The sequence below is a fragment of the Nannobrachium achirus genome (assembly GCF_963921795.1).
Source record: "Nannobrachium achirus genome assembly, chromosome: 15".
In the NCBI taxonomy this organism is placed as follows: domain Eukaryota; kingdom Metazoa; phylum Chordata; class Actinopteri; order Myctophiformes; family Myctophidae; genus Nannobrachium; species Nannobrachium achirus.
Genome location: NC_137822.1, coordinates 46,000,823 through 46,022,843, shown reverse-complemented (window position 1 = coordinate 46,022,843; position 22,021 = coordinate 46,000,823). Strand labels below are relative to the sequence as shown.

The 22,021-nt window shown below is 44.4% G+C and overlaps 1 protein-coding gene across 1 annotated transcript; it reads right to left on the bottom strand.

Annotated features, from left to right (window-relative positions):
• Positions 1–9,338: 9,338 nt before the first annotated feature.
• LOC308300025 (lysozyme g-like) lies at positions 9,339–20,879 on the bottom strand. The gene is made up of 5 exons (XM_080743797.1): positions 20,639–20,879; positions 18,859–18,957; positions 18,470–18,726; positions 15,029–15,179; positions 9,339–9,758 (listed from the first exon to the last, which is right to left on the bottom strand). The coding sequence occupies exons 1-5, from the start codon at positions 20,640–20,642 to the stop codon at positions 9,580–9,582; spliced, it is 690 nt and encodes a 229-aa protein (XP_080599923.1). The 5' UTR covers positions 20,643–20,879; the 3' UTR covers positions 9,339–9,579.
• Between the last annotated feature and the right edge of the window lie 1,142 nt (positions 20,880–22,021).

The following is a 22,021-nucleotide window of genomic DNA, read 5'->3' as shown; positions in this document are numbered from 1 at the left end:
GAGGAGGAGGGAGAGGAGGACGAGACGGTCCTGCCGTCGAGGGACGGCACGACGAGGTGGTCCCTGGACCCGCGGACGAGGCTGCCGCCGGGCAGGAGCCGGCCGTCGGGGCCGCGGGGACCCACGGCCCTGGCCCGGCGGCTGGCCACGGACCCCACGTCCGCCGTGCGAGCGTTCCTCACGCCCGCCATCCTGTCGTCGGTGCTGGCCCACACCAACAGGGAGGGCCGCCTCAGGGCGCGAGGGGCGGCCGGCGGCGGGGAGGCAGAGGAGGAAGAGGAGGAAGGGGAGGAAGGGGAGGAAGAGGAGGACGACGGGGAAGGGGCCGAGGGCGAAGAGGAAAGGGAGGACGGGGACGAAGAGGACGACGAGGGCGAAGGAGAAGAGGACGAGGGAGGAGAAGACGAGGGAGAGGAAGAAGAAGAAGAAGAAGAAGAAGAAGAAGAAGAAGAAGAAGAAGGAGAAGAAGAAGAGAGCGAAGGCGAGGACGAGGACGACGGCTCCGGCTCCGGCTCCGGCTGGAGGGACGCCGACGAGACGGAGCTCCTGGGCTACGTGGGCCTCCTGCTGCTCTCGGGGGTGTACAGGTCCAGAGGGGAGGCCTGCCGCAGCCTGTGGGACCGCGACTGCGGCAGGCACGTGTTCAGGGCCGCCATGCCCCTGAAGAGGTTCTTCCGCCTGTCGGCGGCGCTGCGCTTCGACGACAGGGCCACCAGGAAGGCGAGGGCCGAGGCCGCCGGGGGAGACAAGCTGGCGGCCGTGAGGGAGCTGTGGGACGCGTGGACCGCCCGGCTGCCTCTGCTGTACGACCCGGGGCCCGACGTGACGGTGGACGAGCAGCTGGTGCCCTTCAGAGGTACGCGCCGCCGCCGCCGCCGCCGCCGCCGGCCTGTCCTCCCCTCTCCTCTCGTCCTCCGCTCCGCTCCGCTCCGCTCCGCTCCGCTCCGATCCTCTGTTCTGTTCTCCTCTGCTCCGCTCTCGTCCTCTTCTTCTTCTCTGCCCTGTCTCCGCTCCGCTCCGCTACGCTCCGATCTTCCGTTCTGTCGTTCGCTACTCTACGCTCGTCCTCTCCTCTCCTCTGCCCCGTCTCCGCTCCGCTCCGATCTTCCGTTCTGTCGTTCGCTACTCTGCGCTTGTCCTCTCCTCTGCCCTGTCTCCGCTCCGCTCTAGCCTCCGCTCCGCTCCGATCCCCTCTCCTCTCCGCTCTGATCCCCTCTCCTCTCCTCTCCTCTCCTCTGATCTCCTCTCCCTCTCCCTCTCCCTCTCCCTCTCCCTCTCCCTCTCCTCTCCCTCTCCCTCTCCCTCTCCCTCTCCTCTCCCTCTCCTCTCCCCTACGCAGGCGGCTGCTCCTTCAGGCAGTACATGCCCAGCAAACCCGCCCGGTACGGCCTGAAGACGTGGGTCGCCTGCGACGCCAGGTCCAGCTACGCGTGCGCCATGCAGCTGTACACGGGCAAGAGCGGGGAGGACCTCGTCCGTCCCGTCGTCGGGCCCGCCGGGCGCACCCTGGGCGAGCGCGTGGTGACGGAGCTGACGGAGGGCCTGCGGGGCCGCACGGTGACCTGCGACAACTTCTTCACCTCCCTCCCCCTGGCCCTGCGGCTGCTGCGCGAGCGGGACCTGAGGCTGGTGGGCACCGTGCGCAAGAACAGGCCCGAGCTGCCCGCCTCGGCCCTGGAGCTCAGGCTCAGGCGCTCCTTCGTCGCCGCCGCCGCCGCCCGCCGCCGCGGGGGAGAGGAGCCCCCCGCCGCCCGCCGCGGCAGGGGAAGGCCCCCCACCAAGGGCGGCCTGGAGCCCTTCGCCTCGGCCTTCGCCTTCACCCGCGACGCCACCCTGGTCTGCTACGCCGCCAAGAAGGACAAGAGCGTGCTCGTGCTCAGCACCGCGCACGTGCCCCCCGACGTCGACGAGGGAAGCCGTCGGCGCAAGCCGCTGGTCGTGCTCGCCTACAACCGCTGCAAGGGCGGCGTCGACAACCTGGACAAGCTGGTGGCCGCCTACAGCTGCAGGAGGGCCACGCGGCGCTGGCCCGTCGTCGTCTTCCACAACGTGCTGGACGTGTCCGCCTACAACGCCCTGGTGCTGTGGAGGGAGCTGCGCCCCGGCTGGGCCTCCGGCAGACGCGACTCGCGCAGGCTCTTCCTCGAGCGCGTCGGCCGCGACATGGTGGCCCCGCTGCTGTGCCGCAGGGCCCGGCTGCCCAGGGCCCCGGCGGCCGCCTTCATGGTGAGGCAGGCCAAGGGGGAGGCCAGGGCGCGGGCCGCGCTCCACGGGGGGCCCTCCGCCTCGGCCGCGCGCCCCCCCCGGCCCGCGGGGCAGGACCAGGTGCGGGGCCTGTCCGCCCGGCGCCGACAGGAAGACCACCTCGCGCTGCGTCGCCTGCGCCGTCGGCCTGTGCCGGTCCTGCTCCGTCCTGCGCTGCCCCGACTGCGACAGGGCCCTCCTTCGCGGAGCTCGCCCTGGGGGACCGCGAGGGTTAATTGAGTAAATTAGAATTGCGTTGTACATTCAAATTAATTCACCTCCATATAAGGGGAAACATAAAGGGCATTATGCCGAGATTATGTTTCGAGGGCGACTTTGAGATAGCCATTTGGGTTAGAACTGAGAATAACTACTTCAAGTGATAAAAATATATATTTTTAAGTGTCAAAATAAATTTGAAATATTATCAAATGATCTTGTGGCACCCCTGCCGTCACGGCACCCCAGGGTGCCCGGTCACCCACTTTTTAAACCCCTGTGGTATCTATATTGCACGTGTTTTCCTTGGCCTTTAATCAGTTTTTTTAACAGTTGCATGGTCTTTGCTGATACCAGTGGGAGCAACTAAGGTCCCATCTTATCTTAAACCTCTCAAAGTGAAAGTGGGTCATTCGTTAAATATGTATAAGCAACACACACACACACACACACACACACACACACACACACACACACACACACACACACACACACACACACACACTATATATATATATATATATATATATATATATATATATATATATATATATATATATATATATATATATAAAGCAAGTGAGCTTTAAATTTAATTTAATATTTTCAAAATATTTTAGCTTCAGAAATGGGACATTCTAGTACTTTTAGATTTTGAAGCCAATATGGTTGTACCTTCACTATCTAAGACAGGGGTAGGCAACCTTAGGCACGGGTGCCAACATTGGCACAGGGGAGGGTGATCACTGGCACACTGGCAGAAGTGTGAGAGAGATGATTCATATTTTTAAATCAAATATTGTTTTAAATGTGGTCAATTAAGTCACCTAGTTTGCATCAAATTACATCCTGCAGATATTTCTACATTCATTAAAATTCTGAAAATATATCCATATTCAAAATATATCCACATTCTTGATGGGGTGTCATTAAAATGTATGTTGACAATGACACTCTGACTATCTAGAAAATAAAAACATGGTACTTTATTTGAAAAAGGTTGCTGACCCCTAATCTAAGACGATATCTTTAATGTGTTGAGAAGTGGATTGCATTTAAGGGTCACATTCTGAAACTTTGCCTACAAGATGTATTTTTTTTAAATTGGTACAGTAGCCTGTGTGCATTTCAAATACAAATCAAGAAGTCTCACCCATTTCTGTTTTTCTTCTGGTGAACACGGGAAGCTAGAAGCCAGCCTGCAGAGAGGGAGCCACTAGAAGAGGTTGTAGAACAGACTGTTCCACAGCACGGGGCGCAGGAATGCCGCTTTTAAATGGACTCAGTAAGTTTCACTCTGAGTCACAACCTGGTACTGTAGTGTATGTCCAAAACAGGGACGTGCTGGCCATTGGGAAAAGCGGGACAACTGCCGGTTCATTCCCGGCCGGTCCAGGCCGGCCATTAGGAAAAGAAATTAAATAAAATGTCGGGCTTCGTTCCATTTTGGGGGCTGGGAGGCCAACAAAGTAAATCAATTTGTACATTTTTTCGCAAAGCAAAGCCCTGCTTCACCATACAAGGCTGTCGCACAAAAGTAGTGAAAACAGCAGATCTACAAGCACACAATGCCTCGCGGTGCGAGGCGTTGTGTGCTTGTAGATCGGCTGTCTTCACTAGTTTAAATCATTTTTAAAATGATAAATACAAAACAAACGGTTTTGGACATACAAGGTTTCCACACGACAACGACCAAATTTAACTCATGTAATTGGCCCACTGGCTTGTCACTTGTCATGATCTGAAATGGCAAACCTTTGAGTAGCAGCAGCGCTATAGAGAGAGAGATCTCTCTCTATAGCGCGCAATGAGGGCCTCTACAACTCTTTTTCCCAGGCTGAATCAGGGGCCCAGCACGTCCCTGGTCCAAAACATAGAAGGAGATACCAGGTTTCTGCCTGGCCGACAGCAAGAATGTACAGTAAGTAGTCGTTTCCTGCCAGCAACGGTTTGCTTTCCGGGAAATCATGTGAGCCAAAGACCAAAAGATAAGGGGAGGGGGGGAAATACAGAAATACAATGGTGGGGAATACAGAGCATATACATCATAATTGTCATTCATATGAATGTATACCCTATACAATGTACACTAACTCAGTGTAGAGTGTTTAAAGTGTGTTAAATACAATTACAACAAAAATCAAACCCATGTTTGAAGTATGAGCGGTGGTGGATGTGAGCAGTTCATTTAGTTACATTCCTAACTAATCTGTGGGGGTGTGTGTGTGTGTGGGGGGGGAGGGCTTTGGAATAAACTCCCTGTCACACTCACTAACCCGGCTGGAGTCGTGTTAGCGTTGCCATGGTAACCAGGTAAACAGTCGCTTGCTGCGGGTGCTGGTGAAAGACGCTGGTGCATCCGTCATGACGCAACGCGCCCCAGAAGCAACACGGAGCGCCTATGCTCCATTTTACTCCTATTCTATGCTGTATCATAAAAAAACAGCTGTATCTCTGAATACAATACATTGCAAATAACGCCGATGGTCGGTCCTGGTTAGGATTTTAGTTTTGCGACCGTTTGTAAACAAAATGATGTTGTATATTGTGGAGGTTGGGCAGAGGGGCTCTCTGCCCACGGAAACAATTGTAAAGGTCCAGTCATTTGTCTTCATCCATAGTTGGTTTTATTGAAGACACGGGGAGTACAGGTCAGACACATGTAGCTTCTATGGTGAACCCTCCAGCATAGAGCTGTTCAACAGAGTGTGGAAGCTGACACTGCACAGAACTGGCTCCAAACAGAACTGGCTGCAGCAGACCAAAGTGCAGAGATTTGGGCTAGTTTTTATACCCAGTGTCTATGCACATGCTAAGTATGTGCATGAGGCGTGTGCCATGCGTTAGTCTGTCTACCATAAACATGTCCTTGGATGAGGGAGCTGTACCAGTCACGGGTGTGTGTGTGTGTGTGTGTGTGTGTGTGTGTGTGTGAGCCAGCCATTAATTGTAGTCCATGTGAGCTGTCAAGTCTGGTGCAATGCACAGGGTGTCTCTGGTCGGCTGGAAAGGCCAATCCCTAACATCCTGAAAAAAACACTTAGAGGCGGCAGCCGCTCCTAACTGGTAAAAATAAACCTAGCCTAGCCTTACCCTCCCCTGACCCTTCTATTGTAAATATCTATATATTTTTGCACTGTTTTTGTTTTTCTGATGATATCTACTGCATAGCACTGTGTTCTATCCGTCTGCCATTCAATGTTATATGAGATACATAAAGGTTTCCTGTGCAAATAAGCCAAAAAGCATACTAGGATCTCATTTTAGTTGACCTTGTACCAGTGAACTGTACTGTAATGAAACTGTACTTTTTCCTATGCAAACTTCTAATAAAGTCTTCAATCAATCAATCAATCAATCAATCAATCAATCACTCACTCCACACCCTACCATCACATAATGTAGCCTACAGTAGTTTTAACCACATTCAAACGTCAGAAAATACATGATGGATTTACAGTGGATGAAACAGACAATGAACAAAGCATTGTATAATGGCTTGACTAATTGAATACATATTTTACCTCTGTAGATACATTGTATGCATAATATACATTGAATACATTTCAAATTCAAATCAACAGATATGGTGTACAGTATGCATACATTGAATCAACAGTTATATTGTATGCATAGGCCTACATTTAATACAGTTTAAAACAAATGTGTCTCAGGATGACTGAGGGGAAGTCATTTCTGAAGGCAGGGTTTTTCACTACTGCTAATATGACTTTTTTTTCTAAAATGAAAAAAAGCCACAAATGCATCTCAAAATATCTAGGCTACATTTCACTTAAACGCCAGAGCTTAACTCTGCATGTAAATAAGACTTTTTTTAATCAATGTGAGAGATCTTCGGGTCATTTGCAGGTTAGACATTTATTTAGAACTTGAATATCTCAAAAGTAGTATTTCAGCATGGCATCATTCTATAAGCCATATCTTCAAAACTGTTGGGTCAATCTCCACAACCAATGTATCATTTTGTAGCTATGATCCCCAGCTTTCAAATGAAAAAATGCAATGACTAGCCGTCAGCTGCGCTGGGACACAAATGCTTGCAATGGATTCAGAATTATGAGAAAAACAAACCTAGTTAGACCCCTCACATGCTACTTAAAGAAGATTTTGCGGGGGTCTTTTTTTCCCTGTATAGTAAGTGAATGGGTAGTTGCAAGAAATCATTAAAAACTAGAAATACTGTTCCTTCGAAACAGTGTGGGCTCGCTTCCAACCCAACAAATAGGATACTTTAAGGTACTGTAAGGTACAGTACCTTACAGTATTGTACTGTACCTTACTATACTGTACTGCACCTTACTGTACTGTACTGTACTGTACTGTACTGTACTGTACTGTACTTTACTGTACTCTACTGTACTGTACCTTACTGTACTTTACTGTACTCTACTGTAACTTACTGTACTTTACTGTACTCTACTGTACCTTACTGTACTGTACCTTACTGTACTGTATTTTACTGTACTCTACTGTACCTTACTGTACTATACTATACTGTACTCTACTGTACCGTACTGTACCTTACTGTACTGTACTCTACTGTACCTTACTATACTGTACTTTACTGTACTCTACTGTACCTTACTGTATTGTTTTGTACTTTACTGTACCTTACTGTACTTTACTGTACTCTACTGTAACTTACTGTACTTTACTGTACTCTACTGTACTGTACCTTACTGTACTTTACTGTACTCTACTGTACCTTACTGTACTGTACCTTACTGTACTGTACTTTACTGTACTCTACTGTACCTTACTGTACTGTACTGTACCTTACTGTACTATACTATACTGTACTCTACTGTACCGTACTGTACCTTACTGTACTGTACTCTACTGTACCTTACTATACTGTACTTTACTGTACTCTACTGTACTTTACTGTACTCCACTGTACCTTACTGTACTTTATTGTACTTTACTGTACTTTATTGTACTTTACTGTACTCTACTGAACCTTACTGTACTTTTACTGTACTCTACTGAACCTTACTGTACATATTCTATGTGTTCTAGAGGTGTATATTGAGTGCATATACTGTAGGTTAACAATCCCAGATCACATCTGTCCTCCACTATGTCTATAACCAAGGCGTTCTTCTATGTGGCCACTCCAGACTGAGGAGTGGAGCATGACTTTTATTGTGTTTGTGGATCTGATTTGAAAATGCATTGGTTGTGATATCTCCCTGAAAACCAACAACAACCACTAATACGGCTGATTGTCCCTGCGGGTTCTAGGATATATACTGTAAATCCCATTGCCCGGGATCCTAAAACCTTATTCTTTTTAAGTAAAATTTCTAAAACACTACAAAACATGTCTCAAAGACAAATACAAGCAAACGTCTCCACAGTAACACAGTAACAGTTGTTTGTGTGTGTGTGTGTGTGTGTGTGTGTGTGTGTGTGTGCGTGCGTGCGTGCGTGCGTGCGTGCGTGCGTGCGTGCGTGTGCACATTGTAGATCAACTTCATAGCAGTATTAAGTGGTCCATCTATGTTTTTTATTAATAATAAAATCTGCAAAGTAACAAGTAACTGAGGCTGTCAAATGCTGTATTTATAGTAGAGTATATGTAACAAAAATGGAAAGTAGAGTAAAAGTATCTCAAAATTGTACTGTAGGTACAAGTACTTGTATATACTTGAGTAAATGTACTTGGTTACTTTGCAGCACCACAGAACAGCCAATGACAGACAGGCCTTTAATCACAGCTGTCTCAATCAGTAGAGTGGAGAGGGACATTTATAGATATTTGTAGTTTTAACTCAGAATATATACATCACACAGCTTAGATATTTGGATCAAATCAGAGAGCAGACCTGTGTGAACGCAATGATATAGATAGCATATCTGAAGTGTGAACACTGCAGCCACAGCGCCTTAACATAAACATGGGTCTATTATCCTTCTCTCCACTCTGTCCCCACTCACTAAACCCATTGGAAATGCATTGGGTGCTTAAAGTTAAACATTTTTATTTTTTTATATTTATACTACAAAACATTTCAAAACCAAAAATACAAGCACACGTGTCCTCAGTAAGCTGAACACATAAAAATTTGAATGGTGTTGAAAGGTGTAAGCGTTTAAGAGATGAATCGCGCCAAAGTTTTGAGGAGATACTGACTGACTGATAGATAAATAATGAAGATAACATACGTGTGCTCGCCTTCCAGGCGAGCCCACAATGAACCCCTTGGGACGATATTTCAGCTTGGCACCAGGCAGAATCTTAAAATATACCCTTTAAGGATTAAGAAAAAAAAAAAACAGGTGGCGAAAAGAAAATCCACCCTATGCGCGTGGACCCCCCTTTCCTACCAGACTAAATCATAACATTTCAAAAATATTAAACTATTTGAAATGTTATGCTGCAACTAGGTAGATGGATAAATACACTGCTAAGACCTGTTGTTTGTATTGTGTGTTATAGGTATAAGTGTGCCAAAATGCTTACTGAATTCTGTATAAATGAATATGGCCAAAACTGAAGTGACCCCCCCCCCCCCCCCCCCCCCCACAGTTTTTTTCAGATAGTTTGGTCCAGTGTTGATTTCGTCGACTAAAACTATGACGAAAAATTTGTGTTGTCTGTGTTTTTTCACTGACGAAAACGAAATAAAAACTAAGCTGTGTTGACTAAAACTAAGACTAAATATATTGACAATTTCGTCAACAAAATAAAAACTAGACTAAAACTTTAGGGAGGGACTAGTGGAGGAGAAAGTAATTTGGTTGCTCTCAGGTGTTGTGTGCTGAAAATAGCCGATCTACAAGCTCACAACGCGTCGCGCTGCGACGCGTTGTGAGCTTGTAGATCGGCTATTTTCAGCACGTAACCAAGTGTAAAATCAGTCATTACGATGCCATCAAGGCCTGACAAAATACATTTTAGTTGACTAAATCAACTGTAGATTTAGTCGCCTAAAATGTTATATTTAGTCGACTAAAACAAAAACTTTTCAGGTGACTACATTTTGACTAAAACTAAATTACATTATATTCAAAAGACTACGACTAAAACTAAGTCGAGATTTGCTGTCAAAAACAACACTGGTTTGGTCCCTATAGAAGCCAAAACAGCTACTATGGGTATTGCGATAATCTTTCACCTCTCTCTCTATCTCTGACACGATGCCAATGTTTCTTGTACCACTGAGCTCTGGCCACCACGTCGTTGGAGTAGTCCTGGCCTGTGGTGTTGTCATCCACTCCGCTGTAGGAGTGGACGTTTCCATCTCCCTGGTTGTAGGCTGCCAGCCCTCCTATAAAAACACACATCACAATCATCCACATGTCATCTGAGTACAGTTGTACCAGTAAGACGCCTAAGGGCGAGGTCGCGCCATATATATCTGTCTTGGCCCTCTGTCGTGTCCATATATGGATTCTGTTAGTGTGGTCACCCATTTCAAATGCTATCAATCCATTCAAAGGGAATTTGTCATGTGTAATAAGAGCCTTGAATGGTGAGAGTAGCTGGCATACTGTCTACCCGGTAGGTGTTTGTCATTATTCTGTGGGTTGATAATGGCTTTTGCTATTTTATCCCAGCTACTGCTATTGAAAACGAAACTTAAGCTTAGTAGGTGTTTTGTCATCATTCTGTGGCCGAAAATGTCACGTTGTTTTAGCGCTGGTTCAAATCTGGGGAGGGGAGAAAAATTATAATAATGACATTATTTAAATGTACTTTTCTCCATGGCAAATAAATATATGATAAGGTTATATGAATATGGGCATTGTATGGCTCAACAGTTTAAAGTTTGTTACAGTTGCTATGGCAACCATAACAACGTGATTTTTTTTTTGTTTATGTTTCTTTAAGTTAATTCCCCTCCAATCCACAAAATGCAGCTTCTGGGTGATTCCCCCACGGGATAAATAAAGGAATCTATCTATCTATCAATCAATCAATCAATCAATCAATCAAGTTTATACAACACAGCTTTTTTTTTTTTTGTAATCTTTTTCGAACTTGTTAGAGTCTGTTTAGACACTTCTCTTAATACATGAAGGAGCATGGTAGTCTACTGGTTGAGATGCTTGACCTGCAATCCTTCTACTTTTCCGCAGGGCAGAGGTTCAATTCCCAGAAGGGGTTGTGAATGGAACATAATTATTTGAGCACATAGTTTCCACATTCGCTTTTTTTTGCTCAAAGGGGCTTTTCTAAATATATGTTATATAAATATTGGTCCATAATACGGTTTTATATAGGTTTTACACTAAACAACCACTCGGATATTCATGATTATTCTGTCCAAAGAAATCGCAATTTACAATATTATCGCGATAATCCTATCCTAACATCCATTATCCTGGGGAGGAACATTAAACATGCTAATTTAATTGTTTTATTGGCTATATAGACTATTCTATATCATCCCTAGCCCATTGGTTCTCAAAGTGGGGTCCGGGGACCCCCAGGGGTCCTTCAGGGAGTTCCAGGGCATCCCCAGCTAAATGATAGTTAGGAACCAAATGGACCCTTATGGGTCTGTAACTCAGAGAGTGTAACTCAGCTAGCCTACACTCTCCGAGTTCAATTAATATTGATTTTACAATAATAAATGGGGTCAGAGATTAAATGGGGGGTCCGTACCCTAATGGAAAGGCAAACTGGGGGTCCTTGAAATTAAAATGGTTGGGAAAATCGGCTGAAAAATCTTCTCTTGTGTGTGTCTCCGGCATATCTTTTCAAATGAGGGACGACGGGCCAATAAGTGTCAATTTGGGGGTTCTTGACATGAAATGGTTTGAGAACCACTGATGTACTGTACAGGTACATAAGATTAAAACCTATTTTGGTTTGGCTTCCTTCAAACAATGCAACAGCACCAGATTTGAACCAGCTTCCACATAGGGTCTCATTGCAGAAGGCCCCCCCTCAAATCCTGACCTAGAGTTTCATTTGCTTTTTTAAGATCGAAGGGGTCAAATCACGATTTCGGGGTCTAAAAAAATACCCTATTTCAACTGCGTAAGCTGAATTAAACATTTTCCCAGATAAAAGACACTTATTCTGACACGCTTTTTGACGCTGAATCCAATGAACCCAGTCTTGTCTCTCTACAACACTCCTAACTCTAAAGGTCAAGGAAAAAGGTCGCTTATGGCTCCAAAATGGGCCTTTTGGCCTTAAAATCAATAAAATATTCAAATAAAATCTGGCTGTTTCAGGCAGGACAGCCTTTCATATTTGAAGTATGCCCGATCCAATGGAATGGGTTTCGGGAATCTCCGACAATTTTAACCCTTTCCTATTGCGAAAAAGACACGAAATTTGCACGCCATGAACACGATTACACATTTTTTCGGATAAAGGACACTTATTCCGACTTACTTTTTGACGCCAAGTCCGTTGGTGCTGGTGCCGTTGTTTGAAAATATTTCGGTCCGTTTCTAACACTTCTAGAAGGGCTAGCTCGGGTTCTAGGGGTCGTAGAGACAAAAGGGTAACAGATTCTTGATCTGCTCACCGAGACGGACGCATTGATGTGTGTGTCATTTCTGAGCGACCCCTAGGGGGCTAACCCTAATTCCAACTAGGGGTACGTTTTACTCCGTACACGAATGTCGTAGAGAGATGATAGACACATCAGCGTGTTCGTATCGCAGAGACGAACAAGCCTATATAACTCTCCTCGCACACAAACACTCCTGTGAGTTGATTGGTAACTTTGGTTTGCTGGCCAAAGGGCTCTAAGGGGTATACACTCTATGACCCTTGTGAAATTGGAGATCCCAGGGATAAGAATGTCGTAGAGGGACATATGAGATATCAAAATGTTCGTCTCGGAAAGCACTACAACATATCTCAAAACGGAGTTCTGATATCTTATCGTCTCTGAGTTATTAAGGCTAAAAGGCTAACCCTAGGCTAACTAGGGTTGGCTTTTATTCACGAACCAATGCATTTCATGGGCTCATCTTTTAGTATGTTTTAGAGCGCATTGAGACGCACGCTTTGATATGTGTTTCGTTTCGTTGCGACATTCGCTGTGCGACGCTAGGGTTAGCATTCTTTTAATTACTATAAAATCACAATAGGATATTCGCCTTACTAATTTCAAGCTTAGGGCTAAAATTACGTGTAGTTTTGGATAAAAAATATATCGGAACACCTACTGACCTGGAACTGCCTGAAACACACCAGGAAGTGGCTATTTGAGGCACTTCCGGTTGTTATAAAGACATAAGACTGGTACCATTCAACTCTGCGTCCCAAAATTAGTCTAGGGAAGTGGTAAAATTCCAGGGTTACTTCCGGGAACTGCCTGAAACACACCAGGAAGTGGCTATTTGAGGCACTTCTGGTTGTCGTACAGACGATGGTGCATCGAAATAAAACCTGCATATTCGGACTTCGCACATGTGATTTGGGGGGGGTAGCCAGAATCCTGGAGCAGAATAATAAAATGGCGTCTCAAAAATGGCAATGCCTTTGCAAGCAAGCTTGTAGATCTGCTGTTTTCACAACATGTAGCCTATCTGTGGAACTGAGTCAATGTAATGCCGGGGACCCCCATAAGAGAAGATTTTTTCAGCCGATTTTCCCAACCATTTTAATTTCAAGGACCCCTAGTTTGCTTTTCCATTAGGCTACGGACCCCCCATTTAATCTCTATGACCCCATTTATTATTGTAAAATCAATATTAATTGAACTCGGAGAGTGTAGGCTAGCTGAGTTACACTCTCTGAGTTACAGACCCATAAGGGTCCATTTGGTTCCTAACTATCATTTAGCTGGGGATCCCCTGGAACTCCCTGAAGGACCCCTGGGGGTCCCCGGACCCCACTTTGAGAACCAATGGGCTAGGGATGATATAGAATAGTCTATATAGCCAATAAAACAATTAAATTAGCATGTTTAATGTTCCTCCCCAGGATAATGGATGTTAGGATAGGATTATCGCGATAATATTGTAAATTGTGATTTCTTTGGACAGAATAATCATGAATATCCGAGTGGTTGTTTAGTGTAAAACCTATATAAAACCGTATTATGGACCAATATTTATATAACATATATTTAGAAAAGCCCCTTTGAGCAAAAAAAAGCGAATGTGGAAACTATGTGCTCAAATAATTATGTTCCATTCACAACCCCTTCTGGGAATTGAACCTCTGCCCTGCGGAAAAGTAGAAGGATTGCAGGTCAAGAATCTCAACCAGTAGACTACCATACTCCTTTGTGTATTAAGAGAAGTGTCTAAACAGACTCTAACAAGTTCGAAAAAGATTACAAAAAAAAAAAAAGCTGTGTTGTATAAACTTGATTGATTGATTGATTGATTGATTGATTGATTGATTGATAGATAGATAGATTCCTTTATTTATCCCGTGGGGGAATCACCCAGAAGCTGCATTTTGTGGATTGGAGGGGAATTAACTTAAAGAAACATAAACAAAAAAAAAATCACGTTGTTATGGTTGCCATAGCAACTGTAACAAACTTTAAACTGTTGAGCCATACAATGCCCATATTCATATAACCTTATCATATATTTGCCACGGAGAAAAGTACATTTAAATAATGTCATTATTATAATTTTTCTCCCCTCCCCAGATTTGAACCAGCGCTAAAACAACGTGACATTTTCGGCCACAGAATGATGACAAAACACCTACTGAGCTTAAGTTTCGTTTTCAATAGCAGTAGCTGGGATAAAATAGCAAAAGCCATTATCAACCCACAGAATAATGACAAACACCTACCGGGTAGACAGTATGCCAGCTACTCTCACCATTCAAGGCTCTTATTACACATGACAAATTCCCTTTGAATGGATTGATAGCATTTGAAGCCGGTGGTGTGGTTCCACTAACAGGACATCATCTGGGAATGCCCATATATGGACTTTTTATTTTTATTTGATCCTTTAATAATACTAGAAGCTCGGCTTCTAACCCGATTGGTTGCCAATTTCTAAAAAGGTCTTGATGTGTCAGATTGCAGTACACCTCCCAACCGATGGGTTACATAGTGAGAAAAAGAAATCAGAGAAAAATGGCCACCGAATCGGATTTAAAAAAAGGTTCTTATTAAACAATATGAAAGGTCCAGGTAATTCTGCTTGAGCGTAACATATTGTGACATCCGTGAGCCTTCAGTAAGCACTTTATTTTTTTAATCTGTTCTTAACATTTGTGTAGACGTACGTAGCAAATTGGCTAAACTGCACCACACCAGGTTGAGGTCGTTCCATTGACGGTCGTGAGATACGACCGTCATGTTTCAGGGCTGTTTGTCCCTCTTAGCATTTACATGTGTTTTTAGTTTATTTAAATAATGTCACACACATTTTCCCAGTGCAAAGCCTACTGCAGGCCTTGTTGACTAGATATAGGAGAGAATTTGAAGCTCTTGCTCCTGAAATTTTGTTACCAACTCCCTGTCATTTATCTGGGGACCACCTGAACCCCCTGAGAAGGACCACTGCCACTAGTTGCTGAACCACTGCATTATACTGGAGCAGAAAGTGAACAGTCTTTGGTCATTCATGAAAACATAGATATTATAAAGGATACCTTTGAGCTGCTCTTCCTTGTTCCACTCAGGGAATTTCTCCTGGATCTTTTCAATGAAGTCGATCAGGATGTCAGTGCCTTGCTCAAGGTGCGTCTCGCTGTCCCATGCACCTCTCTTTGTGTGGTTGCCCCCTTGTGGATTGACGTCAACCTACAGAAAGACACTCAGTGGTACCAAAAGTAATAGTACTCATTATGCAGAATGTCCCGTTTTCAAATGTACAAACAGCTACTTTTGAAAATAGCAGATCTACAAGCTCCATGAGCTATTTTCAAATGGCCAAAATGTATATATGGCTGAAGTGGTTATAATCAACAAAGTAACTAGTAACTAATGTTTTCAAATAAATGCAGTGGAGTGGATTATCAGAAATTGGAAATACTATGCCAATACATTTCACTGGGAATGGAGTGGTTTGCTGCCATTTGTGGATTGTGTTTTTTATATATTGATTAGTCACGCCATGGACACTTGAGTTCAATAATATTTATTTGTATTTGTCGCATCCTGTGACAAAAATGTGATTTATAGTAAATGTACCCCCATTGATTCTGGAGTCAGAATCAATGGTGGTAACATTTACTTGGCCCTATATTTACCCCCATTGATTCTGACCCTAATGCATTTGGGCCCCACCCAGGGCCTTATTTGTGTCCCCATCCAGAATCAATGGGGGTAAATTTATTATGATCAAATCTCCATGGATCAAGTCTCTTTAATCAATAGGGGGAAAAAAAAAACATTTTGGGGGTGAACTACTCCTTTAAAGGTCCGCTGTCAGCCCCGAAATTATAATAGTATGATACAGTAGGTCACGTGGTCTCTCTATTAAATTATAATAGTATGATACAGTAGGTCACGTGGTCTCTCTATTAAATTATAATAGTATGATACAGTAGGTCACGTGGTCTCCCTATTAAATTATAATAGTATGATACAGTAGGTCACGTGGTCTCTCTATTAAATTATAATAGTATGATACAGTAGGTCACGTGGTCTCTCTATTAAATTATAATAGTATGATACAGTAGGTCACGTGGTCTCTCTATTAAATTATAATAGTATGATACAGTAGGTCATGTGGTCTCTCTATTAAATTATAATAGTATGATACAGTAGGTCACGTGGTCTCTCTATTAAATTATAATAGTATGATACAATTACAGTAGGTCACGTGGTCTCTCTATTAAATTATAATAGTATGATACAGTAGGTCACGGTGGCGCAGTCAGTAGTGCTGTCGCCTCACAGCTAGAAGGTCCTGGGTTCGATTCCCGCCGGGGGACACTGTGGGTGCTGGGGGCGTGTTCCCTCCTCCGCGTCATCAGTGCCCACACCCTAGGTGGGGTTGGCAAAAGGGCCTTTCTGTGTGGAGTTTGCATGTTCTCCCCATGTCTCCTAGGGTAGATACCCTCACAAAAACATGCAGTAATCCTGGTCTCTATAAAGCCTCCCCCTGGCCAGCCGGGGCGCCTGATGGAGGGGAATGGAACTGGTTGGAATAACGTGTTCCTTCCACGCGCTACGTCCAACCGGGGAAGCTCCCCCTGTCAGGTGATAAGAAGCGGCCTGCTCACTCCTCATGCATTGAAGGAAGCATGAGCTCAGTTCGGGGCCCTCCCCAGGTTGGCAGAGGGAGAGTAGAGCCCAGGATCACAGCTTAGGCAATTGGCACCGGGTGAAAAAATGGGTTACAAAAATCGTGGGATAAAAATTTTAGGGGAAAAAAAAACAGTAGGTCACGTGGTCTCTCTATTAAATTATAATAGTATGATACAGTAGGTCACGTGGTCTCTCTATTAAATTATAATAGTATGATACAGTAGGTCACGTGGTCTCTATTAAATTATAATAGTATGATACAGTAGATTATGTGGTCTCTCTATTAAATTATAATAGTATGATACAGTAGGTCACGTGGTCTCTCTATTAAATTATAATAGTATGATACAGTAGGTCACGTGGTCTCTCTATTAAATTATAATAGTATGATACAGTAGGTCACGTGGTCTCTCTATTAAATTATAATAGTATGATACAGTAGGTCACGTGGTCTCTCTATTAAATTATAATAGTATGATACAGTAAGTCACGTGGTCTCTCTATTAAATTATAATAGTATGATACAGTAGGTCACGTGGTCTCTCTATTAAATTATAATAGTATGATACAGTAGGTCACGTGGTCTCCCTATTAAATTATAATAGTATGATACAGTAGGTCACGTGGTCTCTATTAAATTATAATAGTATGATACAGTAGGTCACGTGGTCTCTCTATTAAATTATAATAGTATGATACAGTAGGTCACGTGGTCTCCCTATTAAATTATAATAGTATGATACAGTAGGTCACGTGGTCTCTCTATTAAATTATAATAGTATGATACAGTAGGTCACGTGGTCTCTCTATTAAATTATAATAGTATGATACAGTAGGTCACGTGGTCTCTCTATTAAATTATAATAGTATGATACAGTAGGTCACGTGGTCTCTCTATTAAATTGTAATAGTATGATACAGTAGGTCACGTGGTCTCTCTATTAAATTATAATAGTATGATACAGTAGGTCACGTGGTCTCTCTATTACATTATAATAGTATGATAGAGTAGGTCACGTGGTCTGTTTGAAAACACTTTGAATTAAAATGTCCCATCGCCCGCAGCGCAGCCCCCTCCACTGCCCGCCTAGGAGGAGACGTGCGCGGGGAGGAGTAGACAGAATCAGCCTGTCTTTTCTCTTCCTGTTTTCTTCGTGTGTCGTGTGTGTGTGTGTGTGTGTGTGTGTGTGTGTGTGTGTGTGTGCATGTGTGGCCGTGCGATGCGACGCAAGCGAGCGTGTGAGGACAGAGCTAGCGGGGGCTACGGGTGACGAGGCAACATATCCCCTCTCGGTGAATACATCCTCTCCGCCATTTCAACAATTAAACATAAACAAGCATATTCACTTGAACAATGGGGAAGTAACAACCAGATTTGTGTGGAAATACAATTTTTATATGCACAGATTTATATATAAATTTGTGTCTTTAACTTTAGCGTTAGTGCTAGCCCAGTATAGCCTGACTGCAAGCGTCAGACTCTATCACACACTTCGTTTTGCCAACAGGGGGTGGTGTTGTGCAGTCTGGTTTATTAACCAGGCTAAGCCCAGTAGCCCTTTGGGAGCAGAGAAGTTGCTTTCTGAGGACTGCGAGAGCATACAGTAAGTAACAGTCAATTCATTAATTTGATTGGCTTATCACGCATCCCCACAATGATGATGATTTCTTAAAGTGACAGTACCCCTTTAGATGACAGTCCTACTTTAAGTAAAGGTATTTAGTTACTTTACACCACTAGTACTAATCCCCTGCGTCAGTCCAAAGGCCTTCCATTTATCCTTGTTTCTATAGCCCGGAGGCTCATTATTTTAATTTTTTTATTCTATTTAACCTACCTGCATCAGTCCAAAGCCATTATATAATCCTTTCTTTCCTCTGGATGGATCCCAGTCTCCCCAGCCAAACTCCTCTCTATCCCCCTCTCTCCCTCTCCCCCTCTTGAGAGCTTTCCCAGCTCTGGACTCTCTGGAGATGATGCCAACGATGATGGCTGGATCGATGTCCTTCTGTTTGCCGACTCTGTCTATCATGGTCTGGTATTTGTTCATGGCTTCCAGATCATCTTCAGCCATTTTATGTGATGCACGAACACCTTTGAGAGGGATGGAAACACACGTTTACTGTAATACAGTAGTAGTCCTTCAAGGAGTGTTTCATCTGTTTTATAGTTTATCTCCATAGGTTTTCAAAAACAACAAATGTTCAAAACACTCTGGATACGCACCACTGTAGCTCAGCCCCTCGCCGCCCTCTCCAGCTGTTATATCTGACGCTCCATCAGTGTCAACCTCATCGATGTTTCCATAAACACTCTCACTCTGTCCTATAATCACAACACAAGAAACCCCCCAGAGCACACCGTCAAAAAATTAAAAACACTGCTCTAGAAATGAACGTTTTTTCAGACGTCTAAACTTAGACTAGACGTTGATTCGACGTCTAATAGACGCCTGTCTACATTTAGACATTTAAGGTGGTTGCACACTGCTGCGTTTTTCGTTGCAAAATGCGTTTTTCAGTGCAAGGAGAGAGAGAGAGATATAGAGAGCAAGGGACCGAGTGGTGCGCGAAACGGGTGGCAGTGTGCAAACATGACTGACATAACGTGAGGTTGATTTTTTAATTCACGCACTCCGAAATTCACCCCAATATTCGTCCCGAAAAACGCAGCAGTGTGCAACCAGCTTTAGTTAGACATCTAATCAACGTCTAGTCTAGGTTTAGACATCTAAAAAAACTTTCATTTCTAGACCAGTGTTAAACCAATTTATTCAGACGTGTGCTCAGTGGGAGGGGGAGTTCCCCTCCCTCCATATTTATAAACGGTAGCAAGGAAAAGGGCTTGGCTGTATTAGAAAAGGCAAAAAAAAGTAACATTAAGTGTGGGTGTGAGCATATTGTGTCAGTTTCATGATAACCAGTGTGGTTGTCACGACGTGGGTCACACCTGTCAAATTAATTCAGTCCTTGTCCCTTTTATGCCCCTATATGGAGATCACTGATGTCATCAATATTAAGCCCATATCTGGGAATGCCCATACAGTATATGGACATATTGGGTGCGTTCGGAAACCCGCACCGGGTGTGTGCTCAGTGTAGTGAGTGCAGTGGGCGTGGCGTTGGAGAGTGCGTTCAGTGCTTTTTCACTCTGAACTCTGAAGGTAAACTTCCTTAAAAGCAGCAGTTGCTAACGTAACGTTGATATTGAAAGGAGATGTCATTCATAATATTGGCATACCTGCTGTTAGTTTACATGTTGATGCGTGTGAAACTATCAAGCCCAAACGACGAGCTACAAGCTGTAAATGCTGCATTTGCGGTCATTTCCTCCATTGTTCACAGCTGAGAAGTGCTCGAGACACGGCGATGAAAACCAACCAATCAAAACACCACACTGACGCACCACATCGCCTAACCCCATCTTTTGAGTAGGGTTGGTGAGTGCGTGCACTCAACACACCAGTGCGCCGCGCACTGGATTTCCGAACGACAACGCACCAAGTGCACAGAATAAACGAACGACAACATGGCACACCAGTGCGTTGAGTGCGCATTTCCGAACGCGCCCATTGTGTCAGTCTTACTGGTCAGTGCTCTTACAGCTACTGGGGAGAAGCTTTTGTTTAGCCTCGATACTCATTAACTAAAGTCACCAACGATTGGCCAGTTAAACAACATCTGATGATTGACTTCATGCTCTGTTGACAGTCTGATAATCAGTCTGGAATTCAAAATGTAGCCTACTTGAGTAAAAGTACATTTCAGACATGCATTTCATTTTATTATCACCATGCACACTTCTGGCATAGCCTATCACATGAACTACTATACTCAGTTTCAGCTATTGATGAGCTATCTATCCGAGACAATATTATCTTTAATATGTTGTGGATTGCATTTAAGGGTCAAATTCTGAACCTTTGCCTAACAGATGTACATTTCTTTATTTATATCACGTAGCCTACAGTATGCTTTTCAAATAAAACTCATGCAACAAGTCTCACCCATTTCTGTTTATCTTCTGAAGCCAGCGTGCAGAGAGGGAGCCACTAGAAGAGGTTGCACGGCACGGGGCGGGTGCAGCTTTAAATGGACTCTGAAAGTTTCACTCTGTCACTTCCCAAAGTGAACGTGCTGTGGGAGTAAACCTTGTAAGTCCAAAACATAGAAGGGCATGCGAGGTTTCTGCCTGGCGACAGCAACAATGTACAGTCATTGGTCATTTACCAGCAGCAACGGTTTGCTTTCCGGGAAATCATGTGAGCCTTCGTGCAGGCGTGCACTCACTGTTGACAAAGATAAGGGAGGGAGGGGGGAGGAGCCTGATTTCACACTCAGCACTGGAGAACCAGTCCGCTCAGAGAGTGGGCGGGGCTATGGGCTGGAGCCAGGCAAAGGGGGGGGGGGGGCGGAGGGGAGAGATGGGGAGAGGAGAGGAGAGGAGGAGAGGTCCCTGCTTCACTCGTGGGAAATACAGAGCATACATTATTGTCATTCATATGAATGTACCCTATAACATGTGACTCAGCGTAGAGTGTTTAAAGTGTGTTAAATAGGAATTAAAACAATCTAACCCATGTTTGAAGTATGAGCTGAGGGAGGGGTGTGTGTGTGTGTGTGTGTGTGTGTGTGTGTGTGTGTGCGCGCGTGTGTGCGTGCGTGCGTGCGTGCGTGTATTATGATTTCCAGATGTGTATCTATCCACCTCTTTCCGCGGGAATTTACTGGAGAATGTTTTGCACCACACTTGCGGTTAACAGCAGACATACAAGCTCACGTCGCAGATGCAGCCGTTGTGAGCTTGTAGATCACACTCGGCTGCGGCGCCGGAAGCTCCGTGCAACTTCTGCGCAATGCACGATGGGATGTTGGAAAGTTGTGGATAGGTGGCAACTGTCCGTGTCCGTGTGTGTGTGTGTGTGTGTGTGTGTGTGTGTGTGTGTGTGTGTGTGTGTGTGTGTGTGTGTGTGTGTGTGTGTGTGTGTGTGTGTGTGTGTGTGTGCATGTGTCCATGTGACCTGTCAAGTCTGGTGCAATGACAGGGTGTCTCTGGCCGGCTGGAAAGGCCTCTGTGACTACACTAAACTTATACTAAGTATAATCATATAATAGCCTACTAGTAGTAATGCATAACAATTTACTTCAATGAATTAGTATTAGTCAGATTACACACACACATGCACACGGCTTCCGGGGCTCTTCAAAATAAAACGACTGGATATGGCGGCATTTGATCATATAATTTATATATCTGCAAAGTAACTAGTAACTAAAGTGTTCAAATAATTGTAGTGGAGTAAAATCACAATATTTGTATCCATACTATCCAAGATGTAGTGGAGTAGAAGTAAGGTATTGGAAATTGGAATTACTCAAGTATCGTACAA

What these genes read in the sequence shown, in the direction of transcription:
- LOC308300025 (XM_080743797.1), bottom strand. An exon ending in CGAGGGGCTGAGCTACAGTG is followed by an intron (nt 18,727 to 18,858) that starts GTGCGTATCCAG and finishes TCCCTCTCAAAG; the next exon opens with GTGTTCGTGCATCACATAAA. An exon ending in ATGGCTTTGGACTGATGCAG is followed by an intron (nt 15,180 to 18,469) that starts GTAGGTTAAATA and finishes GTCTTTCTGTAG; the next exon opens with GTTGACGTCAATCCACAAGG.